This window comes from Ambystoma mexicanum, chromosome 2p (genome assembly GCF_040938575.1).
Source record: "Ambystoma mexicanum isolate Mex_15411 chromosome 2p, UKY_AmexF1_1, whole genome shotgun sequence".
Classification (NCBI taxonomy): domain Eukaryota; kingdom Metazoa; phylum Chordata; class Amphibia; order Caudata; family Ambystomatidae; genus Ambystoma; species Ambystoma mexicanum.
In genome coordinates this window covers 963,121,279-963,143,765 of record NC_090923.1, presented here as the reverse complement: position 1 = coordinate 963,143,765, position 22,487 = coordinate 963,121,279, and the positions used below count along the sequence as shown (strand labels likewise).

Here is a 22,487-nt window from a genome sequence, read left to right as displayed (position 1 = left end):
CCCAGGATGAGACAATCATTCAGAATTTCAAATAATGTGATTTCATTCTGCATTAGAGGAAGGGTACGGCTACAGAACCATGAGCAGGTCTAAAAATAGTTATCCAATAATCCATTTAAAGAGTTCTGGAAAATCGTTTGCAATATAGAGCCTAGCATATCAAGTTAAAAACATGAAGTAAACAGTTCTGAACACTGCTATCGTTGCAGGCCAGGGGAAGCAGGTGTCTTCAGAACATAAAAGAAGGGCTTTCAATAGAAGCTGTGTTGCCTTTAACCGCCTACTTCAATGTTTCACAATTCTAAGCCTCATTTAGAACTGCCAGCAGCTTTTTTATTTGACAGTTTTGCTTTATGCAGCTAACAGGCGAATTCCCTTGGCCTCCCAATTCGTGCTCGTTATTCTCAAATTGATATTTGCTGGAATAGGGGGGTAGACGCTTCTCAGTGCAAACCCCTACATTCGGAAACCAGTTAGCTGCCCAAATTAAAGAACGACCTACCTTGTTCTCCTTTAGAGAGTCCATGAAGACTTACTCCTTGCAGGTCCCGAGAGTCCAAATACTCGCCCACCAGAAAAGCTACATAGAACTCTCATCTCTCTAAAAAATCCCATGTCAAGGTTTAACCTTGAAGGATTTGCAAAACTAGTTGCCACCACTAATAAAAATGTCCACCATTCCATGCTTCGTGCCCACTGCTTCCTGCCTGCCCTTAAAATGGAGGGAAGCGCTGCCAAGTGGAACAAAAAATTGATGTTGGGATGCTCCAATATAGTTAGTATTGTACACAGTGGTACAAACTATTCAAATATATAACTAATGATTTCAGGCGCTCCGAACAAGACCCTAGCTACAGAGACTAAGGGCCTCATTACACGGTAGGCGGTGGACCAAGGTGCTAATAGCACCTTGGTCCATGCCGGTAAAATACCGGCACCGCCTTGGTGGAAAGGGGAATTACCGCCCTATTCCAAGGTTAGCGGGGCGGTAATTCCCCCTTCCACCATTGCCCTTCTGCATTCCCATTTTTGCCCCATAGGGCATAATGGGAATGGGGAAGGTGCTAATTACGGTACCGCAAATTTGCGGTGCCGTAATTAGCACCAAGGTCCCTTAGCGGGTTGGTTTTTAATGCCTGCTAAAAGCAGGTGTTAAAGTACCAACCCGCTAAGGGACCTTGTAGTAAGGCGGTAAGGGTTAACGGTCACTGGTACCATTACCGGTGACCGTTAACCCTTACCGCCTTCCGTGTAATGAGGCCCTAAAACTAATAATGGAAAGCGTTCTTCAAATACAAAAGAATTGTCCTGGGGGGCTTATCCCAAAGCATTTTTTAAACATTCACTGTGATTAACAATATTCAAATGTTTTTATTTAACAAGTACATTGTGAACATAATATGAGAAAACAATTATGTGCACAAGTTAATTGGACTTCAAAGCAACTTCAACAAATGATAACTCCAAAACGATTTCCTATTTGAACTTTTCAAAGTTGACAATGTGCATTCTGCAAGAATAGTCCACCTAGTAAAATAGTATGTTTCTTGTGGATTGTCTCTTGCGACTACTAAGCGTTTCGGGACAATGGATCAAGTCTTCAGGTAAATGCAGTGTGCATTCCTATGTTAAATTTCTTGTTTCATATTTGTAATCAGTATCTGTGTTAATTTAAACATGACTAACCAAGAAAAGCTTAGATACTCCAACATCCACTCACCTTGTATTTGCGTGTTTGTGCTAGACAGGAGGCCGCATTACAAGGCTGTTCAACTTCAAGGATTCTGTGTGGTTTCTGTTTGGGAAAACCTTGGAAAAGGCTTTCTCATAATGGTTTTAGCTTGTTTGATTATCCCATGATGTGCAACAAAAGAAAACAGGGAAGTGGGAGGAGTGCTCTTTCTTCCGATGACCCTTACCAAGGAGAAACATGAGTGTCCACCCCCTTCCAGAGACTTTTGGTTTTGTTGGAAAGACTTTGCTTTAACTCAGCCCTAAAAATACCAACCCTGAATTGAAACTTTGGTCCTGGTAATTAGACCCATTGAAAAATGTCCAGGTTTTTCCTTCCTAATTTTGTTCCCATGAAGTGAAGGAGAATACTAGGTTTTTTTGGTGGCTATTTATACTGACCATGCTCAAATGAAAATAAACTATTCATGACACCCCCTGCTAGCCTACACATGAAACAGCTCCTGATTGCTCTCTTTGATGGATTGTCATCTGACGAGAATGTGAAAGCCCTGGATTATTTAATTTTTATTAAATAAATGAAATGGTGCAGGCAATTCTGTTTCTGAAAGGGGCATCTGCCAAACAGACGCCACCTTTCCTAAAATTCCATGCCAAGAGCATAGTGCTGGCATGTGCCCTCACTGCACCAGTGTCTGGACATCCACAGCACCTGCTCTTCAGTGGCACAGGGCAGGATCAACGGTCAAGTGCATTCCTGGCAGCTGCTGTGACCCAAAGTCAGTGCAAACAGAGGCTGAAATGAAACTTCTGTGCCTCTGATCCTAAATGTAATAATTGTTGCCTTATCCATCTGGTAGCAGGGTAAACTATAAGAATAAGATATACGGGTTTATGGTATAGAGGCGTATAAGAGCACACAGTTATGAAAGGTACACAATTTTGATATCATACAACTGTCAACCCTGTGAGCCCATACCAGCTATGTGAGGGCAATGCGTATTCATGGCAGCCTGGCTGTCTCCACTTCAGTAATTGAGACAATAGGCAGGTTGCTGGCTTCCTTTGATTCCCCCGGGAGGAAGGAAACTACCTCCCTTAGGCCACAGGCGCTCTCACCAGGAGATCTCCAGGCAACCCTACTGCAAAGGTACACTCACATAGCAAAGGCCAGCCTCACACCATGGCGCTGCACACCAAAGGGCACTTGAGGTGCAAGCTTGTTTAGAGGCAGAGTTATGATTGCCAGAGAGTGATAAGTGGATCTGCGAAAGGAGTCCACCATCTTGATTTCCTGTGAAACTCTTTCCTTCCTGTCCCCTCCCTTTCCGGTGGAACAAGGAACACAGGTTATGATACACAAAGGCAGGGGCCCCTTGTTACAAGGACAGCTATTGGACCCTTTACAGCAAGCTTGCTTCTGTCCAATCCCCTGTGGCCTTTTTTCCTTTATAAGGAAGGGGCTCTCACTCCTTCCTTGCTTCTTTTTTGTACACCAAGAAGACATCCATGGATCCCTGATGGGAGTGCAGTCCATTCCAAAGTCCTCTGCCATAGAGTTAAAGGCAGGTGCATCAAAGACAAAGAAGATCACTGCCCCCTTACCATCACCACTGAACATTAGGGGTGAACTGCTGTGGACCAAGGTCTGCAACTCTGCTAGCTGCACTGACACCATGCTCCTCACTGGAGGTGAAGGAAACACTGTTGATGCCAGCTAAACTCCCTAGTCTGGGAAGGCAGAGCAAGAAGCACCTTGAGAAGGCCAAAGAAGCCTTGACTCCAACAGGGAAGGAGGAGATGTTATTGACAGAGTTAGAGCTAAAGATTTATTCAGTTCAGACCATGATGGAACAGGGTAACAGGGTAATATCAGGAACACTCAGCAGCGACTAGAGATCGTTCAGTTTCTGATTTGCAGAGTGAGCTATACAATCCTTGGCTGTCATTCATGATATGACTCAGGCCCATCTGACGACAGTGAAATGGTAACAATCTGTTTAATTCCAAAGCATGACAGGAAACCAAAGGCCAACGAAACCTCAGCTTTTCAAGCAGCTGCACATGGTTTGACATGCAACTCCACAACGTCTAGCGGTCAGGGTGTAACCAAATTTCTAACTGAACGCTGACCAAATACCCGTATTGTGGTCTTGTCAACAGAAAACATTCCATGAAAGCAGAAATGCAGCAAAGTAAAATTAGAAGGGAAAATATTTGTTTGACACAATCCAAAGATTTGCCTGCCTTTGTTTTCATTAATGCTTAGCGCACCATTCAACTAATCTGTTACTATGAATGTACGCGTTCTGTTGAGTTCAGGTGTTGGTGTGTGCTTAGTTGAATAGGATGCGTAAATCTACTGCAACTATCTAATAAATGGCCTGTGTATTTTGCTTGTGTAGTAAATTCATAGTTTTTTCCTCATTATTATTTTCCTCGGTTATTATTTCCATAGAGTGAGTGCCATAGCTCTAAAATATTACATTAAACATGGTTGCGTTCAGATTTAGTGTCAGGGGCGTTGAGGGGATGGAGGAGCGATTGTAGTTCCCCACCATTTAAGAGCTTTGCTAAATGGATTCATGGCATGACGGGATGTTGTAGGGAAGGGACAATAGGAGAAACCCTGTTTTAAGGACTATGATATGAGAGTAAGGATTTGGCCAATTGAAAAGAGACACTACTTTTAAGATCAGTGCAGTTGTTTTATTATGTTGTTTCAAATGCCCAAAAACATAAAAAGTCATACAAAAAATAAGGTAAATTAAAACAAGAAACCTCAGTGAAAAATACTCGAGGAATATATGCTTTTAATTTTAAGTAAATTAAGGAAAATGCACTCAAGAAAAAAGTGAGGAAATGAATTAAGTCAGAAAGGCTAATAGGTCTGTGATCTGCATTGCAAATGATGCAGGGGCACGTGCTCATTTCCAGCAACGCAAGAAAGTGGTGATGTCACTAATAGCAACACACATTCGGCCTAGCTGTTCTCATACAAACATGACCCCACGAACACCTCATCATCCTAATAAAACACAGCTAGTTGAGCACATACCAGTTTAGGCGTCTCCTCAGGCCTAACGCAGCCAGAACTCAGTCTGGTGTCCACCCTCCAGACTGAACACATCCAACTGATTTCCTCAGCACCACACCTACCGCTAAGAAGCAGCTATCATGCAACAACAACACCAGCTGCACACATACCCGGTGCACCCACGCACCATAAAACACTCTCTCTCTGCTGACCTGAACTGCGGTTCCAGAGGGTGTTCAACCTACCAGCACTTTGAGGTCATACCAATGATACATAAGGCGCTATATAAATGCCAAGTAACATAACATAACATAAGACACAGAACTCTATGACAAAAGGTACTTGGAGAGAGAAAATACATAAAAGTAAGAAAGGCAAAGCAGAATGTCAAGCAAGGGGATTGAATGGAAAGCAGCAGCCAACACGGAGGAAGAGCGTTACTGTAGATTTCTTCAAATACCATTTCACCGAATTTATTTCACCGAAAATGGTAGGGGAAATGGTATATGTGTAATGCATTATAGGTGGGATGTGGGGTAAGGGTTTAAGTTAGGCAAGGGAGGGGTGATGGGGGGCAGGTCTCCCCCTGCATTACAAAACAAAGTAGATTTTGTTTTTCGGTGAATGGATTCAGTGAAGTCTCCATTAGGAGAAATATTTCCGAAGAAATCACAATCATCCGAGGAAGAGAAGTTGTGTCCATGCACCTATATATCACGCTTCATTTCAACAGGGGATTTTCCTGCTAAGAAGCAGCTGAATAACTGGGAACTAAGAACATCCCAGAGAGCATCGAGAAATTATAAATGGCAATTGCGTGTGCTCTCCCTACCTCAAAACCAACATTTTTCTCAGTATCTCACCTCAGGAGAGGAGCAAAACAACAAATATTTGCAAATGTACTAAAATGGGCGAGGTTTACTTGACTGGGGTTGCTAATGCACAAATTGATAATGAACAACCACTCTGCGTGCTTTCTCAAGGAGAGCATTCAATGTTCTTCTGCTTCTTTTCTCTAACCTTATTTTCCGGTATGCCACCAAGACATATAAAGTAGAGCAAAGTTGAACCGGAATTGAACTGCAGTATGCATATGACCTTTGCTTGGAGGTTAGATCATGTGTATGTCTGAATGTACATTTTGGTCAATTAACTGTGTCCAGCTTCGGGCCTGGTACTCGCATGAACCAATAGAGAAGTGCAACAGACCAGGCGACAAGTCTCCATCTGCATCAGGGAAGCCCAATTTTGATGACAAAGTTTACATGCAGTCATATAGGGCACAGCATTCATGCAGTCAAATACTCAAGAGGCCTATTTCTGGGGCCAAGGACTGTAGCATATATTCGGCAGAATGAACAATCATAGCCATGAGTCTTTAATTTTCCTGTAGGTGGTCTTGGATAATGAAAACCTGAGCACCGGTTTGGTGCAAAGCCATTGGGACTGCATTCATCACTGTGCCTCAGCCAGGCCCTGTGATGTAAGAGCGTGGGGGTGGTGGGAAGACCTGTAGCTTTTACCAGGTGAGCCAAAGTGGCATCTCCTACTACCCAGCCACTTTAGCACCTTGAGGTACAATGAAGGAATCAAGTCACCATTGCTATGCACTTTCTCTCCATTGACTTCCTGCCAAAGTACCTTGGTGAGGAGAATTTCCGCATAGGCTCCTGTCAATGGCGCACCTAAGTAACAGTCTCCAGCGTGCCAGGAAATATCCCCACAACAGGAACCTCTTCCAAGCTAGTGTTACACCTTGCTTAAAGGGGAGAGGATTCCCTAGGGGCTTCTGAGCTAGGAACTTGTCTGAACTCGTGCACAGAGGTCATATGGGGCTGCAGACTACCATGCCTAAGCCAATTCCCAATGGCACCTCTGGTGTGTGTGTGTGTATACCTGCTAAGGGCAACCAAAGTCCAATTTCTTAGGACATATAAATATCCCAAAGGAAGAGAATGGATGAAATAATTATGATGCGTATTAAGACAACGTATGTAGTAGTGGATTCTAACTATGTGAGAAAGATGTGGATGATTGAATCCTTATGAGTTCCTTGCATTGTGTAATCAACCAATGATGGAGAAAGAATCCGGACAATATTGCAGCGAGCAGGCAATCTACCATATTTTAACTCTTCTGGATTTAGAAAGCTGATTTTGGAATCTTTACTTGACTATGGGCTTCATTACGAGTTTGGAGGTAGCCATGCCCTGCTATCTCCAAACTCGGGTCTGGGTTCCCTGAATGGGGAAATACCGGGCCATTCCGACCTTGGAGGGCCCAGTATTTCCCCATTCAGGGAACCCGGGCCTGGCCCCTCCGCATTCCCATTTGAGCCCCCATAGGGCTCAATGGGAATGGGGAGCATGCCAACAACGGGCCCGTTAATGACAGGCCTGTTGTTAGCATGCTGGGCCGATCGCGGGACCCGCTAAGGACATCTGGAAAAACCAGTCGTCCTGAGCTGGTCGCCAGCAGACCTCGTAATAGGGCGGTAAGGGGTTAACGGCTACGGCACCTTTACCGGCGTTGTTAACCCCTTACCGCCCTCCTCGTAATGAGGCCCTATGTATTGGTACAGTAGATTAAAAAGACAACAATAAAAAAGACAGTGGACCCTGGGGTCAGGTGAAGGCAAATTATGTATTCTTCTATTCCCACAACTGATTAGATTTTCACTAGTGCACCACCAGTGGATTCTTTTGATTATTATTATTTATTTTGTGTTCAAGTATTTTCATTTGGGAGTCACTGACTTCGGGAAATACAACTCTTAAACGGTTATGTATGCTAAGTTGAGGCAGCCACAAAAAGATGCGCACGATTTGACGTTTATGAAGACAAGAACAAAACAAAAAATGGCAAATACATTAAGATGGCATTTAATAGGTTAATCCACACTAAGTGCTGTACTCACAGAGTTGATGATCCCTTTCAGTGCTTGGAATCCTCCTTCAACGGGGAACACTTGCTCTCTTGAATCTGCAATTGTCTCAAGCTGCACAAAAGAGAAACCAGGTGGGCATCCAGGTAAAATTGTTGAAGTCCAACCTCCAATTCAATGTGTTCATTCCCCATCCTGTCTCTGCATGGCACGGGGCAACATGAGCAAAATAGGGAAATGTGCCTCGTCTGTGTGCGAGCGAAACTCTGTGGATACCTCAGTTTTACAAAACAGTACATTGAACTTCTACAACAGTCTTACCATTCCTGGATACATATGTATCCTTAATCGCTCTGGGCAATGCAATATGTTGGAGAATATGCCTGAAACCCTATGCATAATCAGAAAGTAGTGACTAGAAAGCTATGTGACTATATCAAGTGCCTTTATAAGTTCAAAGAACTCTGCGGCGACTTGCCATTTTTGGATTATGGAGTTTACACCGCTTCACCATATGAGTAGTGTCCTGTTTCGAATTTAATATGATTCTTTAAACTATACTATGTTGGCTTGGCGTCTTTGGCTTGGTTTGCATGTGGTTTTGTTACTGGGCTTAGTCCTAGCCTTTCCTTTTTTGTGAATGGTGTGTTGCAGGTTTCGGTTTACAATCGTGGGCAGGACTACCCTCTGGAGATTGTGGGCGACCACCAAGGGGAAACAAACTTTACCATGTTTTTGTTCACATCCCAGGACCTTATTTCTAGGTATACTCATTGCCATGTGGAGCTGATCATCCGACATGCAGTCCAGCACAGGGCTATGCACCTTTTAGCTATCCAAATGTTTGGGCCTACAACTACTATGATCCCTCACCACTGACTATGCTGGCTAGGGCTAATGAGGATTTTCGTCCAAAATATCTGGAGAGCCAAAGGTCGCACACTCCTGCTTTATGCACAATTTATTAATCCCTTGATTTTGTTTTTTCTTAAATGGAATTCTCAGTCCTCTATTTCTGATAGAGATCCCCATAGCCTTTCAATTTGGGCTCATTTCATTATTTACAGATAGCTTTGTAGGTATATTTTTGTGGTAGGACTGTTTGATGTCACACGACTAGACTCTGATATGGAAATTATGTAAACAATACATACTTCAGCAAATCAATACACATGTTTTTGGGCATTTCCAGGGGCTTAACATATTGGAAAGAGATTCGATTAGATTATTTCTTCCTGCCACACTTCTCCACTTGTGCTCTGCTTACTGTTTCTAGGGCTTCACTGGCCAATGATAGAAAGGCCTGATTACGAAATTGGCAGTATTTCTTATGGAAAGATTGCCAAATGGTATTGCCATTACCAAATTTAGTAAGCGCGCAATACTTTGAAGGGTCCGCGTGGTTCTGAATCATGTGGACGCTTCACTTATTCCCCATTTTGGGGACCCATCGGACTCTATGAGGAAAGGTCCACTGCATGTGGTAATGTCACATTTGTTAATGTTTGTTGTGGATGTGCTTACCGCCACACAAAAGGACAAAAGGAAGTGCAATTGAAGAGTTTCTAGACTGAAACTCAGAATTTATCGGAGTGGTTAAGCATTCAGTATTACCAAATACATCATCCATACTAAACTAGGGTACCTGATCAGGTCTTGATCTTCCAGGATCTCATAACATTTTATACATAATGTGATCAAGACCAACATTCTGCTATGTGTTATGGGTTCTGTCTGTACTCTATTATTGGAATGATAGAGTACAATAATACAGTACAGACAGAACCCATAACGTAGCAGAATTCGTTTTTGTTATAGCCACCCTAAATACTGAAGTGTAGTCGCAGTGGTACACATTCAGATGCCATTCATGTCCTGAAGAAGGCCGGAGCAGCATTTAGCCTAGTGTTCGTCTAACAAGAACAGGCTGAAACACATGTCGACGGGGAGTCAAAAGAAATAGGCGCATTCAGGTCATTAGAGTTAGGTGGTTGTTTACTGTGTAGTGGTATTTATAGTGTGTTATCCGGGTCAATTGACTGGATAGGATATTGTTATCTGGAAGGTGTGTGTGGGAAAAGAGATGCATGTGTATCACTTGCTAGATACACATGTATTCAGAAGAATGAATTGCAGTGTCTGGTAATATTGAGTGTATTTTGGACATATTTATGAATTGGTATTTTGTATTGGTTTTAATTTTAATAAAATGAGATGATAGTTATTGTCAAAAGAAAACAGATGGAGACATTAATTTATATATGTCTAATACTATTGATCTTGATCACTTTATGTATAAAGTATTACCAAATACTGCATGTTTTACCATTAGTCCCAAACTTGTAATCAGGCCAATAGTCAGGTCTGAACACGGGAAATGCTTGCCTTTAAACTCAATGACCTCAAAGGAATTAGGACTTAATTCGGTAAATGGTCATATTCCTGTCCACTCACCCTTGATAGCACTACATAATATCCCCACCAAAAATTTTGCCGAAGATATGGCCGTTTGGTTCGCCATAGGCGATATTTTTGGGGGGGATATTATGCGGGAGCAGGTTTTGCGGGGATGTCCCCCGCACATTAAAAAAATGATGCGGGTGATGTGGGGGTGTCCCCCACAGGGTCCATATGTGAATTTCACCGCAAAAATATTGCGATATTTTTGCATTGCAATGGGCCTCATTACAAATCGCCCGGTATGGAAACAACGGTGGCTGTAAACCATGTTTCCATGCCGGGCGATCACAATTCCTGCAGGCGGGAGGTGATGTTCCCACCAGGTCTGACCTGGCGGGTTTAACAACGCCCGCCTGCAGGCGGACGAGGAAACACCAGCAGCATTACGAGATGCTGCCGGTGTTTCCATGATCCCCATTCCCATCGAGTCCTATAGGACTCGATGGGAATGGGGATTAACACCATTCCGCCTCCGTGATTCCCGGAAAACCGGGGTTGTAATGCCCCGGTAATTCCGGGAATCACGGAGGCGGAATGGTAATACGAGTCCAGCGGTAACCAGGCGGTTTTATCGCCGCGGTTACCGCCGGACTCGTAATGAGGCCCAATATTTTTGCGGCGGAATTAACACATAGAACCCTCACCCTTGTCCTGACCAGGAGTGAATGCTTAAAGGTGAATTAATTTCAGGCGTGTGTTGCGTGAGCTTTGCAATCAATTTGCTGTCTGCAGAAGAAGGTGATGCAAGGTAGTTGCTCGGGACTGGCACTCTACACCAATCATTGTTAAGATGTCCATGTTATTTTTGGAGGCCTGAAGCACTGCTCCATGTTATGCTGCATCTTTGTAACTTAAATGTGTCACACACGACGCAAACATGCCATAGCTCTAAACTAAGGGTCTGTAACCGCTGGTTCCCCAGATGTTTTGGTCTACAACACCCACCAGCACTAATCAGCATAGCCAATGGTGCTGGATCATGGCAGTTGATGTCCAAAACATCTGGAAAGCCACAAGTTGCGGACCCCTGCTCTAAACACTCCATTCCTTTTCAGAGGGTGGCACATGAACACAGTTCAGTTTAGAATTATTCATGAATCTGTCTACATGAAGTTCAACACTGGAAATTGTTGGTATGTGAGGCAGGCTTGTTGCCATAGGATGGCAGTGGGGGATATTGGCTATGCTCGCAGGAGAAATGAGGAGAGAAACGCGTGGAATATAATGGAGAAAGACTACTTCGGCGAGCTGTAAGCGATATGACTGGCTTTGCTCTGGCCCTACAAACCTTCAGGGAAATAGGCCTTTCAGCACGTTGTCATAAAGGCCCATCTACACATGGCACATTACTACTTTGAAAGAGACATGTAATGAACACCCGAAGGATTCTGTACTGAAGATGCATGGGCAAGAAAAAGGCAAACACTGACCTTTTTGATCAAGGCGGTCTGATCTGAGAGGTCTGATTAGGCAGCAGTATTTATGCACTTTGTTGTTCTTTGCAGCATTGGAGGTCATAGCTAAATATAGATGGTTGTACATCAAAGGATGACCTGTAATATTTCTTTGACGGGAATTATTCCTGTGTGATAGTCTAGGTCTGTTAAACATTTCTTACAGAGGAATATAACCAAAAAGCAAGATTAAAATCTGGCAAGTCTTTCGATTCCAGTTAAATTCTTATGCCGGCATAAAAAATAATAAAAAGGCGCCCGTAAAATAGCTGGCAAATGGGACTTGTCAGGTTTGTTTTTAACATTTTAGGAATCCATGCAGTGCTTTTTACTCCACCAATTCTTTGTATCTTTTTCTACCAGCACCATCGTTTTTAAAATGGTGAGACTCCTCCCTCTCACCACTCTTATTCGATGCAAGCATATCCTCACTGATCAGCATGATGATAGAGGACGATCGCCAGTATCGGATGCACATGGACAATACGAAGATCCTGATGGATCTGGAGTTTCAACTAAATGAGTGCCAGAATGTGGTAAATTTGGTGGCAGAAGTGTTGATGTTTTTGACTCTCAGGTTTTCTAGTGAAGCGTCTCCAGCAAATCACCAGCAGGTGGTACATAATCCGTAACTGGTAGGAAGTACAGTAGTAATGGTTATCCCAGGCAAAGAACATCTGATCCTGTCTGAGTGGCAAGAGGACAGGTTTGTGGCTTTCAGGATTATGTCAAGGCTACTGTGGAAAGCAGTGAATCGACCAGGCCCCAGATGCTGTATTTGGTCCAATGGATGTTGCTTTTGAAGCCAAGACACAGATAGTTACGGCTAAAACAGACTTTGAATATAAATTGCAAAGGATATGAAAGAATGTGGTTCAAGAAAGAGGCCTTCAGTTGTGGAGAGGATGACCACCAAAAGTGAGGAGTCTTATCACAATGATGACTTCCCAGAGGGAGTTGAGGAGTTTTGGGGTTTCAGCGGGAAAGTGAGGGTAGCAGGACTATATATTTGTCGGTTTTGTTGCTGTGCAGACCTCAGGTTGTCCATTGTTCTGGTTTATATTCTCGGCCTTTTCCTGTTGGATGGATTTCTTGCCGTCTTTGTTTTGGATTACTCAGTAAGCAACATGTGGTTCATTATCACGTGTCAAATGACGCTGATCATTCTACTGCCGCCTGAAAGATGGGTAGACGTCTGCCTGCCAGCTGTGCCTCGGCACATCAAACAGGAAGTCCTCCCTCACCAGCAAGCCAAATCTGAAAACAAGTACCAGGGATTTGGAAGGTGATCCGCTACTAACCAAAGAAAAGTGAGTGGGAGAGGTGTGTTGGGGCTTCTTATAAGATTTCTTTTTAAAAGGCCTGGAAAGCGATCTCCTGCTCTATGCCAGAGCTCTTGAAGATCCGTACTACAGATTGGCACTCGTGCCAGTCAGCCACTCTGTGACAGAGAACAAGTGCATCCTGGACAAAGTTCTGTTATAGTAGCACCCATTTTGTAGCTGTAGGTGGAGCTGTCTCAGTTGTGGATAGATTTTTAAATGATGATTATAAAAGCATGTTCTTTTTCTCCCTGCTGCTTGGAACATTGATATTTCTTTCACTTTTGTGTTGCACTACATTGCTATTGGTATTTTTGTTGCGCTGTTTATAAAGCCTGTCCTGCATCGCAGACCACGATAACCTACATTTATGAAACCAGACAAATTGGCTTTGCCAATAGTCCTGTTTGGTTGATATTTGGTAGGAGACACCCCTTTAGTCATGTAATCACAATATTTGTGAATGCCTAATTGCTTCAGGATAACGTTCACAATGACTCATTTCAGACCCCCAGGATACATTGACTTCAACGTTTGTGGCAAAAAATGTAAATGTACACGAATCTGCAAATTTTTCAGCATGTAGGCTTATTAAAATATGCCATATAGTTGCTTATTTTGCATGGTGTGGAGCTTGGCCCTATGGCCATCGACTGTCAGACAAGCCGTTTATTTGTCCTTCAGGCTAATTCTAATTAGTCGGGGTAAAATATCAGATGCGCACTTTTGATGCAGCATTTCGTACATTTTGGACATATTCGAAAATGACAAATGATGTAGGGTTTGTTCTGTGTGCAAAATCGTTGTAAAATGGATTGTCTGATTATCAAATCGTAATTTGAAACTTTGCCCCCACCCTCCCCACTCCCCTACAGTCGGGAATATCTAAAGCACCCTTCGTGATGGCTTAACATATCTAGCACTAAAGCTGTTCCCCCGCGCCTCTCCAGAGCCACGGAACTTGTGGAATCCCAGGGAACCCCACACCCTGCATTCTCGCCCATGAGGACGACAGGCCATGCTTTCATCCACTGGTGGAGTTTGTACCTCAAAGTGCACAAGCTCTGCTGCTGATAAGTGATTCGGTAAACAGGTCTACGGGTACTTTCCAGTTAATGGCAAACCGCCGCTTGGTAAATAGAGTGATCATGATCAACACACATGGAAACGTGGGCTTGGTTGAAAAGCACCCCAGCTGCTGGAATTCTTTTTTTATTATGTTTGTGTGCTTTTTGGTTTCTAATTTCATGTACATTGGAACGGGTTTTGGGGGTATGAAGATTGTACTTTATAACCAAATCAAAAACTTCTCTTCAACTTTAAGTCATCCCCCAGCAGAAATGTATTTTCATAATTATAGTTCGCAAAATATAAAAGGTTATGGCTGAAGGTATAGAATTAATCTTAACCTCTGGCATTGCTCTGGGAAATCCTCCAGACCATCGTTCTTTGCCTGCCAAGCCATTACAAAAGGGGAAAGACCATTTGCAAATCGTGCTTGGTCCCCCCACAACCCCCCAAAAGGGGCAGCCGAGCCCAAACTGCTAGGTCACATTCCTTCTGCACGAGACCGGAAGCATCCCCAAACATGTTTTTTGGGGTGGGACCAAGACTGATTTACATATGGTGTTTCCCCTTTTCCAGTGGTTTGGCAGACTGAAAAACAATGGTCTGGAGGGTTGCCCAGAGCTGTGCCTTTGGTTATGATTAATTCCAAACCTTCCAGCCATCGCCTTTTTGTTTTGCTTAAGTGACCATGAATGAGATGGGTATGTCCAGACATGAGTCCCGCGCTTGCTGGGCCTAGAGATTCAAGCTACTTCTTACTGATGACGCCCAACTTGACCAAAACTTGTCTGGGGATGCTTGTGGTCTCATGCAGGTGCAGAAGGGATGTGATCTAGAAGTTCAGGCTGGACTGCCCCTTTTGGGGTGGGAGCAAGCTTGATTTGCATATGGTCTTTCCCCCTTCAGTAAATGGCTTGGCAGGCTGATAATTGATGGTCTGGAGGATTGTCCAGGGAGTGCCAGTGGTTATGATACATTCAATACCTTCCAGCCATCACCTTTTTCTTTTGCATAGTTATAGTTACACACAACTGTATTTCGAAAAAGATAAACTTCCCATAAAAACATCAATACAACACAATGTCATTAACCTTCATTGTTTAGTGTCTTTATTGACGAAGTGATCAGGACACTGGTTGAGGAATGTTTGGATCCCCCCCCAAACTGGGCGCAGATAAACTACTGGCACTCTTCTTTGCAGACAACACTGTTTTATTAGCCAACTCCCCTCAGGGGGTTAAGGTGACTTTGGCTTCCTCCGACAAAAAGGGTGGTGAGCATCAAATAACTCTCAATGTAGGGAAAATAAAATCTTTGGGATTCAGACCCAAGCTTGCCAAACCACAACAGATAATAGCGTTGAAGGTACTGTGCTTGAGCAAGTAAAATGTTATGCTAATTTGTGGGTCGGATGTAATGAGAACGGGGTTTGGTCTTCTCAAATTGACAAAGCTTGCACTAGTTTTAGGTAAGATTATGAGCTTTCACAAGCGTATCCTGAGGGCGGCCAGTGTAACGACCACAACTGATGCAATGAGCTATTTGACTTCCACCCAAGAACCGCATGTTGTCATGTCAGTGGCTACAATTATTTCCCGGACTTGATTTAAAAGACCCAAGAGATGATGTAGTATCAGTGCGTATAACCGACTTATTGTGCTTAGCTTTTTTTAACTGTGGCTTAAATTGAATAACAAACTCTATCCACAGATATGATTATTTCTTCCCCTTGAATTAGATTTATTCTAAAGCATCTGATGGGTTGCGAGTCATCTCGCCCCGTGTTGATAATAGTATTTATTTCTGTTTGACTTTTAGTTACATTGAATATTCCTTTCTGTAAGGGGTTGCGAGTGACTTTTAATGATGCTTCTAATTGCATTGGGGTTGATGTTGTAATATGCAAATTCCATCGACCAGCCTAACGCTTACAAATGTGTACTGATTTTTTATATGAATGTGTTTTTTTTTTGTTGAAATACATGTTATTAATATTAAATATTATATTTTTCTTTTTATGCTGTTTCAATGTATATGTATTTATATGATACTCTTTTATGGCTTCATGACGTATAAAGAATATTTTAACAATTTCATTAACAAAACAATATACATAGTAAAAACTCACACATTGCCATGTCAACTCAAAAATCACATAATAAACTAATATAAGTGATAAAATGGTCAATGGTTACATAAAAACATAAGATCTAAATAAAATACCACAATGCAAAATATCCTGTTCATAATTATGTACCACCTACAATAGTCCGTTACGATTGAACTGTGAATTTTATTTGGCTGACCACCCATTCCATTGAGGTAGCGGTAAAAATAACCGAATGCAAAAATAACGAAGGAGAAATTCGCAGGTTTCTTTGTCTGAATTCTGTAAAAATGGTTGTGCTTTTTAATTAAAAAAGTAGGTGGGGTAACGGTATATGTTAAGGTTGGGGGAAACGGGAGTGGTGGTGGGTAAGGGTGGGGTCTCCCCCACATTATTAAAAGGAAAAACAAGTCGAAAAAACGCACAAGTAATTTACACTTTTTTTACTCCAGAAAATGGGGTCATTTCTCATTCTTTTTTTATTTTCATTGATGCCTAAATGTCAGTATTTCACAAGTTTGTTTTACCAATGGCATTTATAGCGGCATCTCAATGCCGATATTTAGCAATATTTTATAGTTTGTAGCTCCATCTAGAACTCTTTTTTTTTTACATATAAAGCCAGTCAGGAACAATCTTCAGTTAAGGGGCCATTACAGTTCCAACATAAAACATTAGTCCACAACTTTAGGATTGAAGTACAGTTGCAACCTTAATTCTCCCAATAAGCACACACTTCACAGTTGACCTCCATCATGGCATGCATGGGAAACGCAGGCCACAGCCTGCTACCATGCACAGAGGGTTTCGTTTTACACATGGCAAACATGGCCCATAGGCTTCATGCATTGATGTATAAAAATGTAATCAGAAGAAGGCTCCATGTCAAGTAGAAAGAACCATGCTCATTTCTTGAAAAAATGCTTACAAGTTCATCAAACACTTAGGTGTCCGAGTCCTACACATAGATAGACCTCGTGCGAGGAATGCCTTAGAGGACGTCAGAACTCTGGCCGGAATGCAGAGACTGCATCATATCCCTGCATGTGGTATTAACTCGTTTCACCTTTAGATTGGGGGCCTATGAAAATGTGTCGCTCCATTGGATGTAGGGTCTCTGTCACAGAGATGTATCACAAGCCCGGGAGAAGCATGTCACAGAAGCTGCAAACTTTAAATAATTAAGGACGAAGCCCCAAACATAGGCCTTTGCGTAATCCAGGTGAAACAAGTCAGCAACTGGAGTAATTCTCTGAGCATGTGTACATGTTCACTGGGATTTGTCTCTAGTTTATAAACTGTCTTGACCAACAGGGAACAGGGGCTAAGTGCTATTGGCTTAAAAAAAAAAACAAAGAGCTATATACCAATGTTAAAGTCGAAGCCCGGTTAGAAGGGACAAGGATTGTCTTTGATGGTGATGGCAGGACATGGGGAAACTTGCTCAGAGAGACTTTAATTTTGTTATCATCTTAACTTCTTTCTGGCAAACTTGCTTAAAGCTAGAGAAGGAGGTATTGGTTTTAAGTTCCACTCCAGGAAGGGTTCAAGATCTCGCCTGCTCAGCCGTGTTTGATTGGATCTTCTCTTCAACGAAGGTGGTCAGGTTATCAGCCAGTTCTTGTGATGCCCCAGGTCCGAACATGCATCGAAAGGAGATTTCAGTTCTGTATTAGTTCTGTGTATCAGTTCGTGGCCTGTACATTGTGGTTATGTGTGAACGTTTTTTTTAATACTTTATGGTCATGTAGTACCCTCTCAGGTGTCATGTATGTTTTTGTTTATCTTCTGTGTACCTGTCAGAGAGTAAGACATATGTGGGGACAGTGCAGTTCGTACAGGCCTTATAAGGCTCAGCGAAGATTGCAGTGGCTACTTGCTTCATGGCTATGACCAGGATGGTCCACTACCAGCAGGCGGCATAGGCGCACAGAGCTGTTCATGTCTTTCTAGTCTTGAGTGAAGAAGAAGATGGAAAGGGTAGAGGGTTGACTTGAATGTCAGAAAGGAGCACATGGGACAGATGTTTAAGGACAGAGAGTTGCCACCAGTAGAAAAACGTTGTTGGACAGTTTGCTAGTATAACAATCCAAACAAACGTTAAAGTCTGCGAAAATGGGGGTCATGTTAAAAGTGGTTTGAAGGTTTGAGATGTAATCAATCCATTCTTTGGAGAAGCGGGTAGAGTCACATAGCGGTCTGCAAATGGTGACTTCCGTGAGGCATGTGTTATGAACATTTCTCCAGCATGGGGTCTGGCATGGATTCACATGCTCATGAATATTCCCCGTCGTCAGGCTGGGAATCCTCGGTAAAGAAAAAATCAGTTTCAGTTTAATTTCTGAACTGTCTTTCTCCTAATAACCAATCACTGAGCTCTGGGTCATACGGCCCCCAGACAATGACGCCCCCTACCCAAACCCCTCCTCTGGCAACCATCTTCAGATTTTTACCGCACGTTGAAGTGTTGGGAGTCCTCGTGTTTAGCTCTCGAGCTTTTACTGTGTTTATCATTTTTTTGGAAGAGTATTACTCTATTTTTCAGTCAGTCAGGCCTCGTGCTCCATCGATCAACCCATCCGATTAACAGGGACCTATTGTCGGATTTCTCAGCGCCCCTCAAGGCCGAATTTCGTCGAGTTTCTCCGTGGAGGCTTCCAGAAGATTCTCAGGCCTACGCCGCGTGGACCATGTCAGAGGAGAAGAAGGATTCAGCTCCCCTGTTCAGGATCTGCTCCAGCTGCGGCTCGCGGAATGTCTTCTCGGACGACAAGCATTCCGAATGTCTTTACTGCCTGTATCCTGCGCACAAGGAGGAAGATTGTGTGTTCTGCCAGGAGATGTACTCGTGCACGATGAAGGATTAACACAGGCAACTGAACGAGTGGCTACAGGCCAAGGCCCCTGCTCAGGGTGGGTCCCAGCAGCATGCCTCTCCCAGTTCCGAGAAGGCTGAGTGGGCTTCTAAGACCTTTGAGGGCGCCTCTCCCATGGGGGTTCAACAGAAGGCTAAGCACTGCGAGTCCACTGTCACCGGGAGCGCTGTTGCGGCGGGCTCCTCGGCGGCCGGGGCACGTTCGACGTCTCCAGCCTCTGGCAACAGTCAACGCTCAGGATCTTCGGCCAAGAGGTGGTTGGATCATCTGGGAAAGCTCAAGGAGAGGCTCAAGTTTGCACTACCGGAGAAGATCAAGTGAAGGTCTAGGGCCACCCGGTGAAGGCCCGGCCTTCCGTCGAGGGGGTGGCAGAGTCTCTGACGGAGGCGGCTCCGCAGGGTGAGACCCCGAAGATGAGGGTGGCCCTTCCTCCCAGGAGAGAGATGGCGTTCTGGCCCATAGAGAAGACTCGGGAGAAGAAATGGGGAGGAGTTGCAGTGGCACTCCAAGGTACGGATATCCCCTCTGAGGAGGCACTCACTGTCCTGCCATCCATCCAGGAGTAGGATAGGCCCTACGACTAGCGCGCCGACAAAGGCGGCGACAAAGGTGATGATGGCGAGGACACCGTCGAGGAGGAGCAACAAGGCGACGATGGCCTGGGCGAACAGCCGGTGCCCCAGCTGTCTATTTCCCAGCTGCCAACCCCAGTTCAGCCTCCACCCCCTTCGCCATTCTCTCGCTCCCCGAGGGATGAAACGCCTGACACGGCGACAACGGGCACGGACGACGACGGCGGATTAGGAGACCTCCCGTCGCTGCCGCCTAGATCTTCACTGCCAGACGAGATATGCTTGTTCCATTCGATTATCTCCAGAGCCTCAGTACTTTTTGAGCTTGCCCCAGAGGAGAAGGAGGGTTTCTTATATCGACACTGTGAGGCTAAGAGAAAAACCATCCTCTCAGTCCCACTCCATGATGACATCTGGGACATGGGTCTGTCCCTATTGAAGAACCCTTCTATGGCCCCGGCGAAAAGGGATCACCTTGAGAAGAAGTACAGGGTGCCGGACTCTGCGCCCAAGTGCTTGCGGGCCCAACCGTCGCTGGACTCAGTGGTGTTAGCCGCAGCCAAAAAGAAGTCCTTGGCCGACTCTTCTTCGACTGCAGCCACCCCTCCGGACAGCGAGGGAAAGAAGTTAGATGCCATGTGACGGTGGGTCATCTATTCTGTGGCGACTACCATCAAGGTCGCCAACGCCCTCGCCATTGTAGCGTGCTACAACCGGGAGCTGTGGTTCAAGATGGCTACCCTCCTGGACTTCCTCCCAGACAACAAGAGGGCAGAGGCGCTGGAAATTCTGCAGGAAGGCGAGGTGGCGTTGGACCACGCCATCACGGTGCCCATGGACATTGCCGACGTGGGGTTCCGCCAAATGGGCAACATAGTTTCCCTTTGTCGTCATAGCTGGCTCAAGGCCACCAGCTTTTGTTAGGACGTTCAGTCGAAGGAGTTGGACATGCCCTTCAACAGAGACCATCTGTTCTTTGCAAGCCATGAAGACGGACACAGAGATGGCTCAGGCTTTGGGCACTCTTCAACAGTGGAGGCCATCCTTTCAGCCCTCAGGCAGCAATTCCCAAGGTTTGTCCAAGGGTTTCGGTGGGGGCTCCACCTCTTACCGCCAGCACTCCCGATGTATTCGGCCCAGGAAACCAACAGGGGCCGTTCCAAGGCCTCCGGAGGAGGACATTGTCATTGCCAGGGTCCCCAGGGTGGCCCTTGGATGTACAAGCAGGATTGAATCGGCCGGGGCGTCAGGGCCCCCTCCCCTGTGCATCCCAGTGAGAGGCCGGCTGGCGAACTTCGTCGGCGTGTGGGAGACCATCTCCACCGAAAGTTGGGTGCTGGAGGCTCTCACCCACGGACACACCCTGGAGTTTCAACGGAAGTGTCCCCGTATACCAGTGGTGGCCTGTCAGGAGAACCACGTCCCCCAGCTGCTGCTGGAGGTGCGGGCCATGCTAAGGAAAGGCGCAAAAGAGCTCGTCCAAAGGAGGCTCCGGTGCTCCAGATTGTACTCAAGGTACTTCCTTGTAAAAAAGAAGACCGGCGGTTGGAAGCCCATCCTGGCTCTCCGTCGCTTAAACAAATACATCAAGTCCCAAAAGTTCCGGATGATCACGCTTCAACACATGCTCAGTCAACTAGAAGAGGGGGACTTCCTGTCGTCGCTGGACTTAGAGGATGCGTACTTTCACATCCCCATTCACAAGGGGCACCGAAAGTTTCTACGCTTCGTGGTTCAAGGGAAGCACTACCAATTCAAGGCCCTTCCCTTCGGATTGAAGTCAGTGCCAGCTGTAGAGGATTCACGTCTACTCTTACCTGGACGACTGGCTCATCCGGGCCAGTTCAAAGGACATTCCTGTCGACCTCACAGCGAGGACTGTTCGCCTGCTGATGGATATGGGGTTCTCAGTGAACTATGCAAAGTCCTACTTGATTCCATCGCAGGACGCTCTGTTTCTGGGATCCCGGCTCAACACGACGTCGTGCCTGGCGTCTCCGTCGGAGGAGAGGATGGCTGCCATATTGGGCAAGGTGCAACGGCTGTTGGCACTGAAGGTCGCCACAGTGAGGACCATCAAGTCTCTGCTTGGCATGATGTTGTCATGCATCTACCTCATCCGGCTGTGCAGGCTACGGATGCGCCCGCTACAGGAGTTCCTCGACGACCGTTGGATTCAAGTGTCGGGAAGCTTCGAGGACAGGATCCCGCTCAATGAGAGCTTCTGTTGAGCAATAAGGTGGTGGGGGGTTCGCATGCACCTGTTGGGGCAGCGCGGATTTCCAGACACCATCGCACCAGGTGACGGTCACGACGGACGCCTCTCTGGAAGGATGGGGAGCCCACGTCGGAAGTCTTCACTCAAGAGGCCTTCGGCTACCGGAGGAGAAACGTTGCACATCAACATGTTGGAGCAGCAGGCTGTGTTTTGGGCCCTCAAGTCTTTCCTTCCGTCCCTCAAGGGCAAGGTGTGGTGAGGGTTTTCACGGACAACACCACCACAATGTTTTATATCAGGAAGCAGGGGGGCACCAGGTACCCGGTGCTCTCCAAGGAATTGCCGGAACTGTGGCACTGGGCCATCGCCCAGGGGATGTTCCTCATCCCGTTTCATCTAGCAGGAGTGAAAAACACCATTGCAGACTCTCTCAGCAGGGAGCTGCGTTCGTGCCACGAATGGGAGCTTCGTCAGAACCAAGTGGATCGTCTGTTCCGCAGATGGGGCAATCCCCAGGTCGATCTCTTTGCGACAGCGACGAACACCAAGTGCCGGAGGTTCGTCAGCAGGTTTCCCCAGGTGGGGAGCATGGGGGATGCATTGTCATTCGCCTTGGATGGCCTGTTTATGTATGCGTTCCCCCGTTGCCGTTGCTTCTTCGACTAGTCAATCAACTCAGACGGTCCCGTTGCAGGATGATCCTCATCACACCGGCATGGATGGTACTCTGACCTTCTCGACATGTCAGCAGCCCTTCCAGTCAAGCTTCCGGTGGTCGCAGATCTTCTCGCCAGCGA

General features: G+C 45.3%; 1 protein-coding gene across 1 annotated transcript in view; it reads right to left on the bottom strand.

Annotated features, from left to right (window-relative positions):
- ANTXR2 (ANTXR cell adhesion molecule 2) overlaps positions 1–22,487 on the bottom strand; it is a 491,546-nt gene that overhangs the window by 374,413 nt on the left and 94,646 nt on the right. Inside the window, exon 7 of the mRNA XM_069644750.1 lies at positions 7,647–7,727. Coding sequence (XP_069500851.1) covers positions 7,647–7,727 — 81 coding nt within the window. The remainder of the gene's footprint in view (positions 1–7,646; positions 7,728–22,487) is intronic.